We start from the raw sequence: 15,808 nt of genomic DNA, 5'->3' as shown, positions 1-15,808 counted from the left end.
ATAAAATCATAGATTTGGTAACAAACCCTTCAAATCATAAACTAGTAAATCTTAGACTATTTTAGTATATACAGTTATGATCTATTTTAGGTTTAACACCCCCCCTCAATCTGGACGATGTACTACTAAGTTCAGATTGCGCCTAAAATAGCTAAAAGAAAGAGCTGGCAGTGGCTTTGTCATGATATCGGCGAGCTGATCCTTGGAAGATATGAGTCGAACATCAAGCTGACGAGTCGATACTCGTTCACGAACGAAGTGATAATCAACCTCAACATGCTTCGTCCGTCGATGAAAGATTGGATTGGCGGATAGGTAGGTGGCACCAATGTTGTCACACCATAGGCTAGGCGCTCGCGCTTGCGAGATCCCGAGCTCACGCAAGAGAACTTGGATCCAAATTAATTCGGCAGTGGCATCAGCAACCGCCTTATATTCGGCTTCCGTACTAGAACGAGAAACTGTCGATTGTTTCCTCGAACTCCAAGAGATAAGATTGCCACCAAAGAAGATCACATAGCCTCCAGTGCTTCGACGATCATCAGGATTCCCAGCCCAATCAGCATCTGAAAAGGCACTCAACAAATCAGTGCTGGACTTTGTAAGACACAAACCCATATCAATAGTGTCATGTAGATAACGGAGAATTCGTTTGACTGCCGCCCAATGTATAGAAGTCGGAGAGGACATGAACTGACACACTCTGTTGACACAGAAGGATATATCAGGACGTGTCAGAGACAAATATTGGAGAGCACCAACGACACTTCGATAGCGAGTAGTATCCTCAGGTGAGAGCTTTTCACCACCATTCAATAACAACTTCTCACTGGGAAGCATAGGTGTGGGCACACCTTTGGAGGTGAGCATATTGGTTCTGGCTAATAAATCTCGAATGTATTTATGTTGTGTCAGAATAAGTCCACTAGAAGTATGGCGGACCTCAATCCCAAGAAAATAACTCAAAATACCAAGATCCTTGACGGCAAAATCATCCTGAAGCTGTGTAAGAAGTTTCTCAGTAGCCGTAGAAGATGAGCTGATGATAATAATATCATCAACGTAGATGAGAATATACATCTGAATGCCCGTTTTGTTAAAAATAAAAAGAGAGACATCAGCCTTTGAAGGTGTAAAATCCAGCTGTAATAGTTTGGAGCTAAGGCGAGAAAACCAGGCACGCGGAGCTTGTTTAAGGCCATAAAGCGACTTATCCAGCTTGCAGAGATAACCAGGGTGTTGAGAATCCACAAATCCAGGGGGCTGCTTCATATAAACATCTTCATTAAGAAGGCCATGAAGAAAAGCATTTTGAATATCAATCTGCCGAATAGCCCAACCACGAGAAATAGCAAGAGATAATAAGAGCCGAATGGTAGTGGGCTTAACAACTGGACTAAAGGTATCATCATAATCGACGCCATACTGCTGTTTAAAACCTTTAGCAACCAGGCGTGCTTTGTAGCGATCAATAGAGCCATCTGGCTTTTGTTTGAGTTTGAAAACCCATTTGCAATCAATAACGTTAAGACCAGCACGAGGAGGAACTAAGTGCCATGTCTTATTTTTTTGAAGTGCCTGAAATTCATCATTCATTGCCTGACGCCAGAGGGGATGCTCCATAGCAGTAATATGTGAAGTAGGTTCAGAGGCAGAAGACCGAGCTACAAGATATGTTACTGTTCCATCTGTACGCACCTTGGGTTTCTTGATATTGTGCTTCAATCGAGTACCATACGGATGAGTAGTAGGTGCAGAATCCACATTTGAGGGGACGGCCGTATCAGCCGTTGCGAGGGGAGCAACCGATGCTACAGCAGTTGGTTGACCAACGGCCGAGGATTCGACCGGGCATTGCGCAATATCATCTGCTGGCGGAGAAGCCGATGCCTCAATCATTGGCGGAACAACCAACGCCGATTCGAATGGCAGCGACGCGGAGGATTGTTGCGGCAATTCCGAAGCTGATGTAGACACCAAATTTTCTGCATCCAAAGAGTTAGTAGGCCCAGACATATGCATGTGATCATTCTCCAAATTAGTACTGCTATTACCCAAATGCAAGGTGCACAAATCAGGGGCATTATGCGTCGACTGCATGATTGGGGAAGAATTAGGTGAGGCTCTCTTGAATGGAAAAACATTTTCATCAAATATGACATCTCTAGACATATAGACACGACCAGAATCGGTGTCAAGACACTTATACCCTTTATGTGAAGAACTGTAGCCTAGAAAGACACATTCCTTTGATCGAAAAGAGAGCTTTTGTTTGTTATAAGGACGAAGATGAGGCCAACAAGCACACCCAAAAATTTTTAATAAGGAGTAATTTGGTGGGGTATGAAAAAGAAGCTCTAAGGGGCATTTTTTATCGATGACACGAGTAGGAAGACGATTGATGAGATATGTGGCTGTAAGAAACGCGTCGTCCCAAAATTTAATAGGTACATGAGCATGAGCTAGAAGGGCTAGGCCAGTTTCAACAATATGACGATGCTTGCGTTCAGCAGACCCATTTTGTTGATGTGTGTGAGGGCACGAAACACGATGACCAATTCCAAGGGAACGAAAAAATGTGTTGTGAATTTTCTGATATTCCCCACCCCAATCAGATTGAACCCACTTGATTTTAGTATCTAGGAGGCGCTCAACATGAGCTTGGAATTGCAAAAATATACGAGGAGCTTCTGTACGATCATGCATCAAATAGATCCACGAAAATTTACTGAAATCATCAATGAAACTAATATAATATTTAAAACCCCCAACAGATGGAGGTGCAGGGCCCCAAACATCCGAAAAAATAAGTTCCAAAGGTGACGAAGACCTATGGGAAAAACTAGTATATGGTAATCGATGACTCTTTGCTAACTGACACGCATTACAAACTGACAAAGATGACTCACTAGCACACGAAATATTATTTAGACGCAAAATGGATTTTATTACTTGAGATGAAGGATGTCCAAGACGAGCATGCCATTGGGCGTGAGTAGTAGATCTGCTCACCAAGGCGTGCTTGAGATTATCGACATCGGATGGCTTAATAGGATAAAGACCAGATTCACACCTCCCATTTAGGAGACTTTTCCTCGACTGTCGATCCTTTATAGAAAAATGCCAAGGATGGAATTCAAAAAATACGTCATTATCACGAGAAAATTTATGAACAGAAAGAAGATGTTTGACAAAACGTCATATTATTTTTAACAAAACGGGCATTCAGATGTATATTCTCATCTACGTTGATGATATTATTATCATCAGCTCATCTTCTACGGCTACTGAGAAACTTCTTACACAGCTTCAGGATGATTTTGCCGTCAAGAATCTTGGTATTTTGAGTTATTTTCTTGGGATTGAGGTCCGCCATACTTCTAGTGGACTTATTCTGACACAACATAAATACATTCGAGATTTATTAGCCAGAACCAATATGCTCACCTCCAAAGGTGTGCCCACACCTATGCTTCCCAGTGAGAAGTTGTTATTGAATGGTGGTGAAAAGCTCTCACCTGAGGATACTACTCGCTATCGAAGTGTCGTTGGTGCTCTCCAATATTTGTCTCTGACACGTCCTGATATATCCTTCTGTGTCAACAGAGTGTGTCAGTTCATGTCCTCTCCGACTTCTATACATTGGGCGGCAGTCAAACGAATTCTCCGTTATCTACATGACACTATTGATATGGGTTTGTGTCTTACAAAGTCCAGCACTGATTTGTTGAGTGCCTTTTCAGATGCTGATTGGGCTGGGAATCCTGATGATCGTCGAAGCACTGGAGGCTATGTGATCTTCTTTGGTGGCAATCTTATCTCTTGGAGTTCGAGGAAACAATCGACAGTTTCTCGTTCTAGTACGGAAGCCGAATATAAGGCGGTTGCTGATGCCACTGCCGAATTAATTTGGATCCAAGTTCTCTTGCGTGAGCTCGGGATCTCGCAAGCGCGAGCGCCTAGCCTATGGTGTGACAACATTGGTGCCACCTACCTATCCGCCAATCCAATCTTTCATCGACGGACGAAGCATGTTGAGGTTGATTATCACTTCGTTCGTGAACGAGTATCGACTCGTCAGCTTGATGTTCGACTCATATCTTCCAAGGATCAGCTCGCCGATATCATGACAAAGCCACTGCCAGCTCCTTCTTTTAGCTATTTTAGGCGCAATCTGAACTTAGTAGTACATCGTCCAGATTGAGGGGGGGTGTTAAACCTAAAATAGATCATAACTGTATATACTAAAATAGTCTAAGATTTACTAGTTTATGATTTGAAGGGTTTGTTACCAAATCTATGATTTTATGGTTTGTTACCAAATCATAGATTTGGAATGTAATCTTCATTATACGCATCTATAAATACATGAGGTCGTGACCCATATAGGTCATCGTGCCATTCAATCTAACAGACGCCATTGTTGATCTAAAAACCAGCATTCAAAACAACAAACAAAAATCCATACAATGATCGGTCACACAATTGTTTGAACGTGTGAAATAATGTGACTGATGATTTTATATCATTGGATGTACGGAGAGATTATTTGACTATTTATTCGTACTTAGGACTACTTAGGACGTGACGATGACATATTAGTCGCCATAATGTACATGTTTTTTGCCTATAAAATCTTTGCCATCCATTTCTTTTTTAAATCTTCCTCAGGATCATTTAGGAGAAGAGTGAATATAAGATTGCAATTCTAGGCAAGGCTGTCTCTTTTTAATGTTCTTGCTTATTATGGTAATTCTGAAGACAATTGAATGAATTAAAGGACTAAGATCCAACCTTCTCTTTCTATCTTGATAGTTTTATAGTCTTTTAAAATTCTTTTGTGGTGATTTCTAGTGGTTGATGAACAGATGTTTCTGACCAATTTAAAGTTGGCCATGCTGTAGAAGGTAATGTGGAAGGTAATTCGATGAAATTTATGAATTCGTATCGATTCCATCTTTATATTTATAGTATCAAAATAGATGATCCTCACGACATGTCATGTTTTGATCGTTGGTATCTATGATGGGTTTGAATATTGAATAGCTTTAGTAGAAATTTATTTAAAATTTAGTCCTAGATAATAATTGAAAGCAATTAAAAGTAATTTGCACACTGATTATAAAGTAATTAATGAGTGATTAATTGACAGAATCATAGTTTTTTTTATGTGAAATGTGCGTCTAATATTTTTTACTCAATTTTTAAATGAAGAATAATTTTAAATCATTTTCGATATTTCAAATCAATAAAATTAATTTTTGAATTTTCTTCACTCCATATGTAAAGAACAAAGAGGATGATAAATAGATTTTGTAGCATTAAAAATTAAAAATTATTTAATTTAAAACCCAAGATTAAAAATTAAAAATTAAAAATTACTTAATTTAAAACCCAAGATTGAAACTTATTGGACGACTATTACCTCAATTTCCAATTCATAATTATTAAAATAAATAAATAAATAAAAACCCACTATTTTTGGTCATTAAAATCATTAAGTGGAAGAATTCCATGAAATAATTTGACTTTTAGAACATTAAATTATTAGGTTGTAATTTAGAGGAGGTAACGTCATATATTAATCAATAAAATAAAATAAAATCAACAGAAATTATTACAAATATCCTATTTTTAAATCCATATTTCATAAATGTCCATTTTAAGGAAAAAAAATCAGCTTTATATTAATTCAAAATGCCGCAGCTTTTTTCCCTCCAATTTACCATTGATTTATCTGTTTTTTCATATTAATTAATTAATTAGATTTAAACTTTCCATTATTAAATTATGCATTAATGGAAATTTTATCTACAATTAACACCTAAAAACTCCAATTAATGTCCACTGGCCCCATTTACTTATTTATTTTTTTCCACCAGTCGTATTTTCTGAGTAGTTTTTTAATGCACAATTTCACCATAAACTTACATATATAATAAACTATGTAATATTTCTATGGGACCTTGCAATTGCATCAAACTATAACATGATAAATATATACAATCCAATACATTATATTTATACACATGAATATATAATTTATATAAATGTCATTCACCCTGTATTTTGTATAAGCAATAATCTTATTTACCAAAGTGGTTAATTATGTTGATGGCATGTATTTAATATTTAAGTGGTATATTAAGTATTTGATTTGTGATTATCATATTCATTAAAAATCGATAAAATTATGAAAATTAAAAATAATACCCACGACACATATCATAATACAAGTGATATTATTAAATTAATATAATTCAATATTATACTATGTTTATATATAAAATATGTTTCTTGTATAAAAAAAATAAAATTTGAGATTATAGAAGTTCGTGGACTAAACTAGTACATCTTACTTGTAAAAATAAGATTAAAGTCTTTACTTCTACACTTATATTTTAATATTTTTCGTATAACTATCCCACAGCGAGCATTCTTTACATATGAAAAGTTTCAATATTTTAAGGATTCTCTACTGTCGAGAGAGTCTCGGTAAAAAAAAAAAAAAAAAGAGCACCGAGTCTTGATCGTGACGATGGACCCACAAAAAAAATCCATAAATGCCCCTAGTTTATAATTGAATTTGCATTTCACCTTAATAATTTAACTTTATTATTATTATTATTATTATTATTATTATTATTATCATCATTATTGCCTAAAAATGGCATCAAATTCTGTAAGGCCGTTGTCGTCACAAGAGGAAAATCTGTAAAACCGTTTCAAGTCGACAAATCGAATTAGAACAATCCAACAGAGTTTTTTTCCGGTACACGCAAGACCACGGAGAACAAAGTAATGAACCAATCATATTTAGTTGACCAGATATTTTCCATGAACGACGCCCATTGAATATTCGCCACGTCTTTTAATTGGCTAATCGACATCTCAAAATGTTGGCTTCTTTTTTCCACGGCGAAAACATTTCGTAAGATTAATCGGCGATTTAATCGCCAAGCGCGTGAGCCGCGAGTGAAAAGAAAATACAAATGACAAGACTCAACCAATAAGAGAAGTCCACGTGGAAAATTGTCCAATGAGCCACCATATTTGTATCGTTCTCTATCTAACTCCTTCAGCCTGATTTAAAAAATAAATAATAATAAAAAGGAAAAAAACTCCTTCAGCCGGTTCCCATTAAAACCCCCTCTTCACGGACTGAACCCCTCTGCATATCGCTTACAGAGAGCTTCTTCCAGTGCCTTGACAATGGCGTCTTCATCTTTGATTCGGTTCCTTGTGCTTGCTTCTGTTCTTTTCTCTGCTTCTTTCATTGAGATCTACGCGGACGAGGCCGAGGCGAAGGAATCTGTTCTCACTTTGGACAATTCCAACTTCTCCGATGTTGTTTCCAAGCATAACTTCATCGTCGTTGAGTTCTACGCCCCTTGGTATGGTTTTCTTGACTTCCATTTACTTTTTGTCTTGGTCAAGTTTCCGTCTCAGATCTTTTTCATGGCTGCTATGTGGTTTGATTTATGTGATTTTTGTGAGGATCCATTTTTCTTTTAGTCCGGATTCTAGGGTTTTTTCTTGATTCATTTTTCGCATTATGATCGTGTATTTTGCCTCTTTGCTCTGTTTCAATAGGATAGTTTTAGTGCATGGTTGTTTAAACAGTTTTGGTGGTGTTATTTTGATTTTAGCATATGGGAACGAATGTATATCCGGTTTTTTTTTGTTCGATGTGTGAATTTGAGTACACAGTCAACTGCGCAGTGGATTCTCAAGTATTCATTTCAAACATGTTTGATCTTATTACTTTTACTGTTGGTTCTGGGATTTTGTTGTTCTTTACGCATGCAGAACTGGAATCTTAAGAGTACTTTGGGCAATTGGGAGTGATTTTGAAATGATGAAAACAATTTATGTTGACTTTTTCTTTTTTGCGATCCTTTCCCTTGAGAAGCAGTGGAAATTTTTGGAATCGATGCAGATTTCAACCTTCATATCATATTTATGATGTTCTAAATTTTCCATTAGTACATTATGATTTGTTATTGAGCTTACCCCTTCTTACATTTTCGCTCAATGATCTAGGTGTGGGCATTGCCAGAAACTGGCACCAGAGGTAAGCTAATTTTCATATCCCATTCCAAGATGTTTTAGTTGAATTATACTTGAGGTCCTTGTTGCTTATGGCTTTATCCAATCTTATCTTTCTATACAGTATGAAAAAGCTGCGTCGATTTTGAGCAGTCATGACCCTCCAATTGTCTTAGCCAAAATTGATGCAAATGAAGAGTCAAACAGAGAGTTGGCAGGTCAATTTGAAATTAGGGGCTTCCCCACTATTAAGATACTCAGAAATGGGGGCAAATCAAGTCAAGACTATAAGGGACCTCGCGATGCAGAGGGGATTGTTGACTACTTGAAGAAGCAAAGTGGGCCTGCATCTGCTGAAATCAAATCCGCAGAGGATGCTAGTAGTCTCATTAATAATGTTTTCATTGTATGAACTAGAACTCTCATCCTTCCTTTCTTTCCAGTTTTGTGTTGTTACATTTTTCCTGTATAGTAGCTAAGAAAATTAATTTCCCCTGGTTTTGCAGGTTGGGATCTTTCCAAAACTTTCTGGAGAAGAGTTCGATAGTTACATGGCTTTGGCTGAGAAGTTACGTTCTGACTATAGCTTTGGTCACACTTTGGATGCTAAGCTACTTCCACGTGGAGAAACATCTGTATCTGGTCCGGTCGTCAGGCTTTTCAAGCCATTCGATGAACAATTTGTTGATTTTAAGGTACCAGAATTTCATTTCATTGTGTGCTAAATTTGGGTTCTTAGGATTTAATTTTTAGCACACTGATTCTTATTGGAGCTATGAATTCAGGACTTTGATGCAGCTAAGTTGGAGAAGTTCATTGAAGAATCTAGTATTCCCTTGGTAACGGTGTTTGATAATGATCCTAACAATCACGTCTACCTTTCCAAGTTCTTCAACAGTCCTAATGATAAGGTAAAGCGGCATGATCCGCTGTGAGAACCGTTCTCTTTAGTTAAAGAAATGTTCCCATTGTCTGCATGGAGCTATTTGTATACTAATGTTCTCCGCTCACTTTTCCTATCGATACTTATCATTCATACTGTAAACAACTTTCAGATTTCGTTTCCTTAATGAGGTTTGATATATAATTTCCTGTTCTGTTGGATAGGCTATGCTGTTTCTGAATTACACCAGTGAGGTTGCTGATTCTTTGAAATCCAAGTACCGTGAAGTTGCTGAACAGTACAAAGGAGAGGGAATAAGTTTCCTAATTGGGGACAGTCAATCCAGTCAAGCTGCCCTAAACGTTTGTATTCTTTTTTTGCTTTGTGTGGCTATTTAAGTTGTCTACTTTGTTCTACATTATGCCTCACATGTTTGATACCTTACTGGTTTGCATCAACAGTATTTTGGACTTAAGGAAGAACAAGTGCCTGTCCTTCTTGTGCAAAAAAATGATAGGTTTAAGTATGTGAATTTCAATGTGGAGGCTGATCAGATTGCCCCTTGGATGAAGGATTACAAGGTCAAACTCGTTCTTGGTGTTCTGAATTCCTTTCTTATTTTTTGCTTTTTGGAATTATATGTTCTTGGTGTTTTGACTCTGAATTTCTAATTGCAGAATGGCAATGTGCCTCAATTCGTTAAGTCGGAACCCATTCCCGAGAGTAACAATGAACCCGTGAAAGTGGTTGTTGCTGATAGTCTCCAGGATATAGTCTTTAAATCTGGAAAGAATGGTATGACATAGTTCACAAATATGATCTTAAGCAAATATGAGCTAGAAATAACTTTAGTTCTCAGTATGTTTGTACGTATACATCATTACATTTCATACTTAAGGCCGAGATCTTATTATGAATTCGTTAATTTCACTTGACGATTACTGATTAGGCAATTAATTACTATCTCATATCGCTTGGTGTGTTGGAAAGAGTTTCTCTTCTAATTCTTGATTTCAAATATTTGAGCCATGAAACTGACCTGTAATGTGAAACCACTAAGAATATTTGCCATTTGATAAGTAACTGGTTCTTCAATCCATTTTTTTTAATGTCTAGTATTTCATTTTGGAGTTTAATCGAAATCTGGCTGAACCTGATCTTGTTGTTTAGTCTATGTTCATTAACTAACTGGCTTGTTTGGTCGGGCAGTTTTACTGGAATTTTATTCTCCATGGTGTGGACACTGCAAAAAACTTGCTCCAACTTTAGAGGAAGTGGCTGTCTCATATGAAAGCGATCCTGAAATCATCATTGCTAAGTTTGTAAGATCCATTACCTTTGAATCTGGAATTTTAATTGCTTGTCCTGTTTGAATTTGTAGCTGATATCTGCAATTTTTTGTTCTTATTTTGAAAAGGGTTATCTGCATATTTGGTCTATGAGACAATTCAAATATATTTGATCAATTATTTATTACCCTTACATTTCTCTGTGGTTATATCTAATCTCTACAAACTTTGGAGGGTCTACTTGGACAAGTTTTGTAACTCAATTCATTAAAATTCGGTTTGATTCATTTCATTTTCCTCTAGGATGCCACCGCGAACGACATTGCAGATGGCGATTTCGATATCCAAGGTTACCCAACTGTGTATTTCAGGTCAGCAAGTGGAAAGCTGGTGGATTACAACGGTGATAGAACCAAGGAAGACATCATAAATTTCATCGAGACAAACCGTGATAGAATCGCCGAGGTAGATTCAAAGCCCAAGGAGGACACAGAGGCAGATTCAAAACCCAAGGACTCAAAGCCTGATTCAGAAGCCAAGGATGAGCTCTAAAAATGGTAAAAACAAAAAGCTCTTCATAGTAAAAACTTTTTTTACAAACATCTGAACTCTTAGTAAAAACTTTATTTTTTTCTTTTAGTTTTAAAAAAAAATTGGCTTGATTGTGGAAATTGTGGTTAGAAATTTAACAAGAAAACAAATAAATTTACCTATAGGTAGATAGTGTTTCAATGATGTAAAATATTGCATGGACTGAGATTGGTGCATCTTTTTATTCTCTGTTGGGTTTTGAATATAGCTGCAAAATGTTTAGCACTCAGAAACATGACACAGAACTCAAGAACTTGTAATAAACATCTGCAGCTTGTGAATCATTGCTTGTTCTTTTTTGTGTAGGAAGTCAGCTTTTTGGTTCATGGAGCAGACAGACCTCGTCAAGAACATGTGGGGTAGGTGGCTGGGCATGTTATGTCAGCTGCTGCTACTCCCATGGAAGTTGACAGAGTATCAGAGTCAGCACAGAGCATGTGATCTCCAAATGTCTCTTTTCCCTTCTTTTTTTGTTATGTTTTGAAAATAAACAATAATATGCGACGCAGGCTCTTTGCTTTTCAGTTAGCTTTTACTTACTATTATCCTACCCGTAGTTAGTGTAACGGTTATGTGACAGCAAAAATATCTGAGTTATGTTTAATTCACAGGCCTAGTTTAGTGTTTTAATTTCTACTGCCCTCTTTATGCCTTTAATAATATATATATATATTACTTCGACATCGCTCAGGACTTGTATTGTGGTTGGCCCAAAAAGTCGTATTCCTACCATAAAAGAATGTCGATTATCTAGTGTGCTAAGTTTCGCCAGAAGCAAGCAAGACGAGGTCGCCCCTCTCCCTATTGGTTGAGCTGTTTTGTCCCTATCTCTAAAGTTTGTAGACAAGACTCGTTCGAAACTTGACTTACGAACTGGTGTAGTACTTGCGGGGCATACCCCTATTCTAAAGGGGTTTATGCACTCCACTCACTGTCTTATAAACGTTAGAGCGGAGGGAAGCCTTCAATTTTTAGGGGGCTTCCCCACTAATTTTTTTTTTTTTTTTTTTTTTTTACCATAGCTTGTTGGACAATAACCGTGGTAGGAAATGGGTGATTTTTCATATTTTAACGGAGTTTTGTGAGATTTTAATTTTTGTGTTTAAGTAATAAAGTAATAAAATTGCTATTTAAAAAAAAAACAAAAATCTTCTAAATCTTTAAAATTGCTACTGTATCTACTTTCAGCTTTTTTAAAAAAAATATTTATGTAGTAATTTCCAATTCAGGTTGCTATTTTATTCCTACGCTTTTAATATTTTAAAAATAAAAATAACATTAAATATTATATTATTAATTTAGATCAATACAAATTGTTACTCGAATTTCGATATTTTAAAATGGAGAATTGCAATTAAAAAAATTTATAAATTAATAAAATAAGTATATAATATATTATAAATTATACCAAATAACACATAAAAACATAAAAATCAAACTCGAGTTTTCATTCCAATAATTGTTTTCAAATTTTTGTGTTAGGAATTTGATTTTATGGATTCTTTTTAATCCTCTGGCGCTCTTAGTTCCAAAAACTGGAAACTCTTGGTTTTCCGCCATTTTCAGCGCTTGATTACTGAACCCTAGAGACAAAATGGAAATTTCATTTGATAATTTTAATCCGAGTTGTAAACCCTAGATTGATTTACGCTCCAACACATCCCATTTTGGGAGGCACTGATCATCAAACACGATCGGTATACAAGCCATTTTATATTGCAGGAAAGGTGTTCGACGAAATGCTACCTGCCAATATTGCACCATTTCTTATGCTCCACCTTGCAATTCTTTCAGCTTCGGTCGCCTTTCAGATCGCTATTGTCGTTCTTGTTACTATCTGAGTTGTTTCCGCCGTCGACGACATCGGAATCAGTGATTCCGATTCCGATTCCGATTCCGATTTCAATTCCAAATCCAACGGTTTGTTCTTCCTTTATTTCTGCAGAACAGCGAGTGAGGGACTTTTGAAGGTGAGGCTCGAGCTTCTTCACGTCGGAAAGTTGAAGAGGCTTCAAAAGGAATTCCTCTGCCCCTTCTTCCAAACACCTGTAAGTTAAATTGCATTTGTTTGGTAAGTTCATCGATTCATTTTACGATCACTTTGTGAATTAAACTAAAATTTGAATTTTAGAGAAGAAATCGAGTGAGAGAGCATCAATCTTTTTACATGTTGATTCTTGAAGGCTCGTTCTCTGATGACATGACAACAACAGGAATATCTTTCCAGTAAGATCCCTGCCAATTCACGTATCAGGTAAGCAATCATCTTCTAATATTGATATTTTAGCTCTAAGTTTGATATTCAAATTGTGTGTGATTTTTTCAATAATTTTGAGTTCATAGCCAAATTTTAAAATAAAATAAGTTTTTTATAATAAAAAAATCTTAATTTTAAAAATCTAATGGATTTTAGAGGGGAAAAAAATAAAGAATTAAATTATAATGTAACTCTGAGATCCACATGGGTCGGAGAGGGTAACGAAACATTCCTGTTAAGGGGAAATAAACATTCATTGGCGGTAGGCTTGAACAGTTATAAATGGTATAGATATCATGTCGTGTGCCAACAACTAGGCCCCTAAGTGGGTGGATTATGAGATCTCGCATCTGTTAGAGAAGGAAACACCTTCCTTATAATGGTGTGAAAATTGTATTTTAAAACCTTGAGTGGAAGATTGAAAGGAAATACAAAAGGATAATATCGGCCAGCAATGGATAGTAATAATATAAAGGAAGTCCAAAGTAAAATTTAAATAATATTAAAATTTTAAAAGAAAATACAAAAGGATAATATCCGCTAACGGTAAATCGTAATAATATAAAGGAAGTACAAAATAAAATTTAAATAATATAATATTTGACAGTGATGAAATTGGACAGGTACAATAATCTAAAATTTAGAGGTGGAAAAAAAATAAGCATTAATTTGTTGTATGTATGAAAGGGTAGTAGTGGAATTGACCTTGAGTCGTTTGAGTAGATCATAGCCACTCATTCCAGGCATGCAGTAATCTGTCATGATTAGGTTGACTTTGACTTCCTGTGTTTCATGGATATTCAAAATTTAAATAATTCATAAAATAATAATAATAAAAATCAAGGCTTAATCTCCATCAATTCCCGGCAGATAGAACGCTGTTGAAAAACTTGTATTTTTTTTATTTGTATTGTACCTCAAATTTTGAATTAAATAAAAACATATTTGAAGAATAAATAAATAGGTAGTTGAATGGTGAGGATGGCTTTGATTTTAAGGGGAAAATAAAAAATAAATAAAGTATAGTCCAAAGGATAAATTATCCATGCATTTGATTTGATTGGGACAAATGTATATTAATCAACGAAGGTTGAATTGATTGGAGGGATTAATTCATATGAGAACAAATTTGTAAAATAATGGGTCCAAAACCAACAACAAACCTTCGTGGCATTGATGATAACCATTTTGGACTCTAATCATATTCATTCAATCATTTATTCCCCCACTTATAATTAATCTTTTTTTTATTATTATTTTATAACATAAAATTAATTTTTAGGAGAAAAAGATTTAAAAAAATATTTTATTCCCTTAATTTTGTAGGTAAATATTATTTCTGAATTTCAGTGTAAAAAAAATGTTTTTTTTTTCTTAATAAACAAATAAATATATATATATGATAGGTATTAGATATTTTAGCTGAAATTTTAATGCTATCTTATTTTAATGAACATTTCAACGTTATCCTATCTGTTAAGGAAAATAAAATATTCCCTTTGATTGGACGTTAATTAATTTTCAATGGAAAGGACAAAGATAAGACCAAATTAAACGTTGAATTACGAAATTGCCATTGTGTGGAATCAAGTGAAAAATACTTGTTTTTGTCAAATTCTCATATGTTCATTTATTCTATTAACAAAATTAAGAAAATTATTTAAAAAAAACTCGAAAATAATTAAAATATACTAATAATAATAAAAATTTTAAAAATCAAATTAAATGTGTTAAGAAAAGCTTTAATTAAACATGATTAGTAACAGCTACGCATTTTATAGTATTAATTATGCATCAAATCCCCAAATAATATATATATATATATATATATATATATATATATATATATATATATATATATATATATTTGAAAATATTTGAAAAAATGATAAATAAATAAAGCTCGAAAAAAAACGTTTCAAACGCACAATTTTTCTTTTGAAGAATTATTTAAAATAAATAAATAAAGAAGGAGGAGTTCAAGCAAGCAAGGAGAAGAGAAAGAGAAGGAGCTAAGGGAAGGAGAAAGAGCTGGTCCAGAATAGGGACAAGAAGGGAGAATTCATCTTTCTTACAGGAGGGAGTAAAAGAATAGTGAAACCCGAGGTAAAAATTAAAAGAAAATTGATATCTAACATACCAAACCCTCTCCCACCTGTAAAATTCCAAAATCGCCCCTTGCCTTTCTAATCCAATTTTTTTTTTTTTTTTCTTAAAAGACCAAATTAATAATAAAAGAAATATATCCATATGATTTAGTTTTACCGCGACAATTTTTACCGTTTGACCAGGAACATAGTTGGAAAGGTTAAAAGGTAGGTAAACATTTTTAAACTGTGAGGGTAATAATGCAAAGTTTTGGCAGATTGCCTGCCAAAATTCTCCAAAAAGCCATGCTCGTACTCAACAAAAACTAAACTCTATTTCAATTTTCACCGTTTTTCACCACGTGATTCAAAAAAAATTATTTATTAAAGCGATTTAAAAATATTTCAATTTTATATTTTATAAATAATTATTATGACACAATTTAACATATGTCAATTTTAATTAAAATATATTATAGTAGGCGGACATTTTATTCAAAAGTTAACATAATTTGTGGGCGGTAAAAAACACCTAATTTTCTATACATGTAATTGATTATATTTTAAAAAATAAATGTGATTAATATATTTTAAAAAATGCACGATGATTATTTTATCATTTAAAAATTAAATAATTAAAATAAAGGTGGGC

General features: G+C 34.8%; 2 protein-coding genes across 3 annotated transcripts; one reads left to right on the top strand and one right to left on the bottom strand.

Moving 5' to 3' along the window:
- The first annotated feature begins 7,122 nt into the window (after positions 1–7,122).
- LOC111808382 (protein disulfide-isomerase) lies at positions 7,123–11,442 on the top strand. Of its 2 annotated transcripts, none has more exons than XM_023694314.2 (11): positions 7,123–7,394; positions 8,044–8,074; positions 8,174–8,455; positions 8,556–8,744; positions 8,835–8,960; positions 9,157–9,294; positions 9,394–9,513; positions 9,610–9,727; positions 10,142–10,254; positions 10,525–10,778; positions 11,123–11,442. In XM_023694314.2, exons 1-10 carry the CDS (start codon positions 7,213–7,215, stop codon positions 10,771–10,773), a joined length of 1,548 nt encoding a protein of 515 aa, XP_023550082.1. In that variant the 5' UTR covers positions 7,123–7,212; the 3' UTR covers positions 10,774–10,778; positions 11,123–11,442. The 2 variants fall into 2 exon arrangements, with proteins under 2 accessions (XP_023550082.1, XP_023550081.1); XM_023694313.2 differs by having other exon boundaries at positions 7,124–7,394; positions 11,119–11,442.
- Positions 11,443–12,396: 954 nt separating this feature from the next.
- LOC111808385 (two-component response regulator ORR9-like) lies at positions 12,397–13,993 on the bottom strand. The gene is made up of 3 exons (XM_023694317.2): positions 13,775–13,993; positions 12,980–13,047; positions 12,397–12,858 (listed from the first exon to the last, which is right to left on the bottom strand). Exons 1-3 carry the CDS (start codon positions 13,829–13,831, stop codon positions 12,603–12,605), a joined length of 381 nt encoding a protein of 126 aa, XP_023550085.1. The 5' UTR covers positions 13,832–13,993; the 3' UTR covers positions 12,397–12,602.
- Between the last annotated feature and the right edge of the window lie 1,815 nt (positions 13,994–15,808).

Source organism: Cucurbita pepo, chromosome 13 (genome assembly GCF_057944985.1).
Source record: "Cucurbita pepo subsp. pepo isolate OVF chromosome 13, ASM5794498v1, whole genome shotgun sequence".
Classification (NCBI taxonomy): Eukaryota; Viridiplantae; Streptophyta; class Magnoliopsida; order Cucurbitales; family Cucurbitaceae; genus Cucurbita; species Cucurbita pepo.
This window is presented reverse-complemented; position numbering and strand designations above follow the sequence as displayed.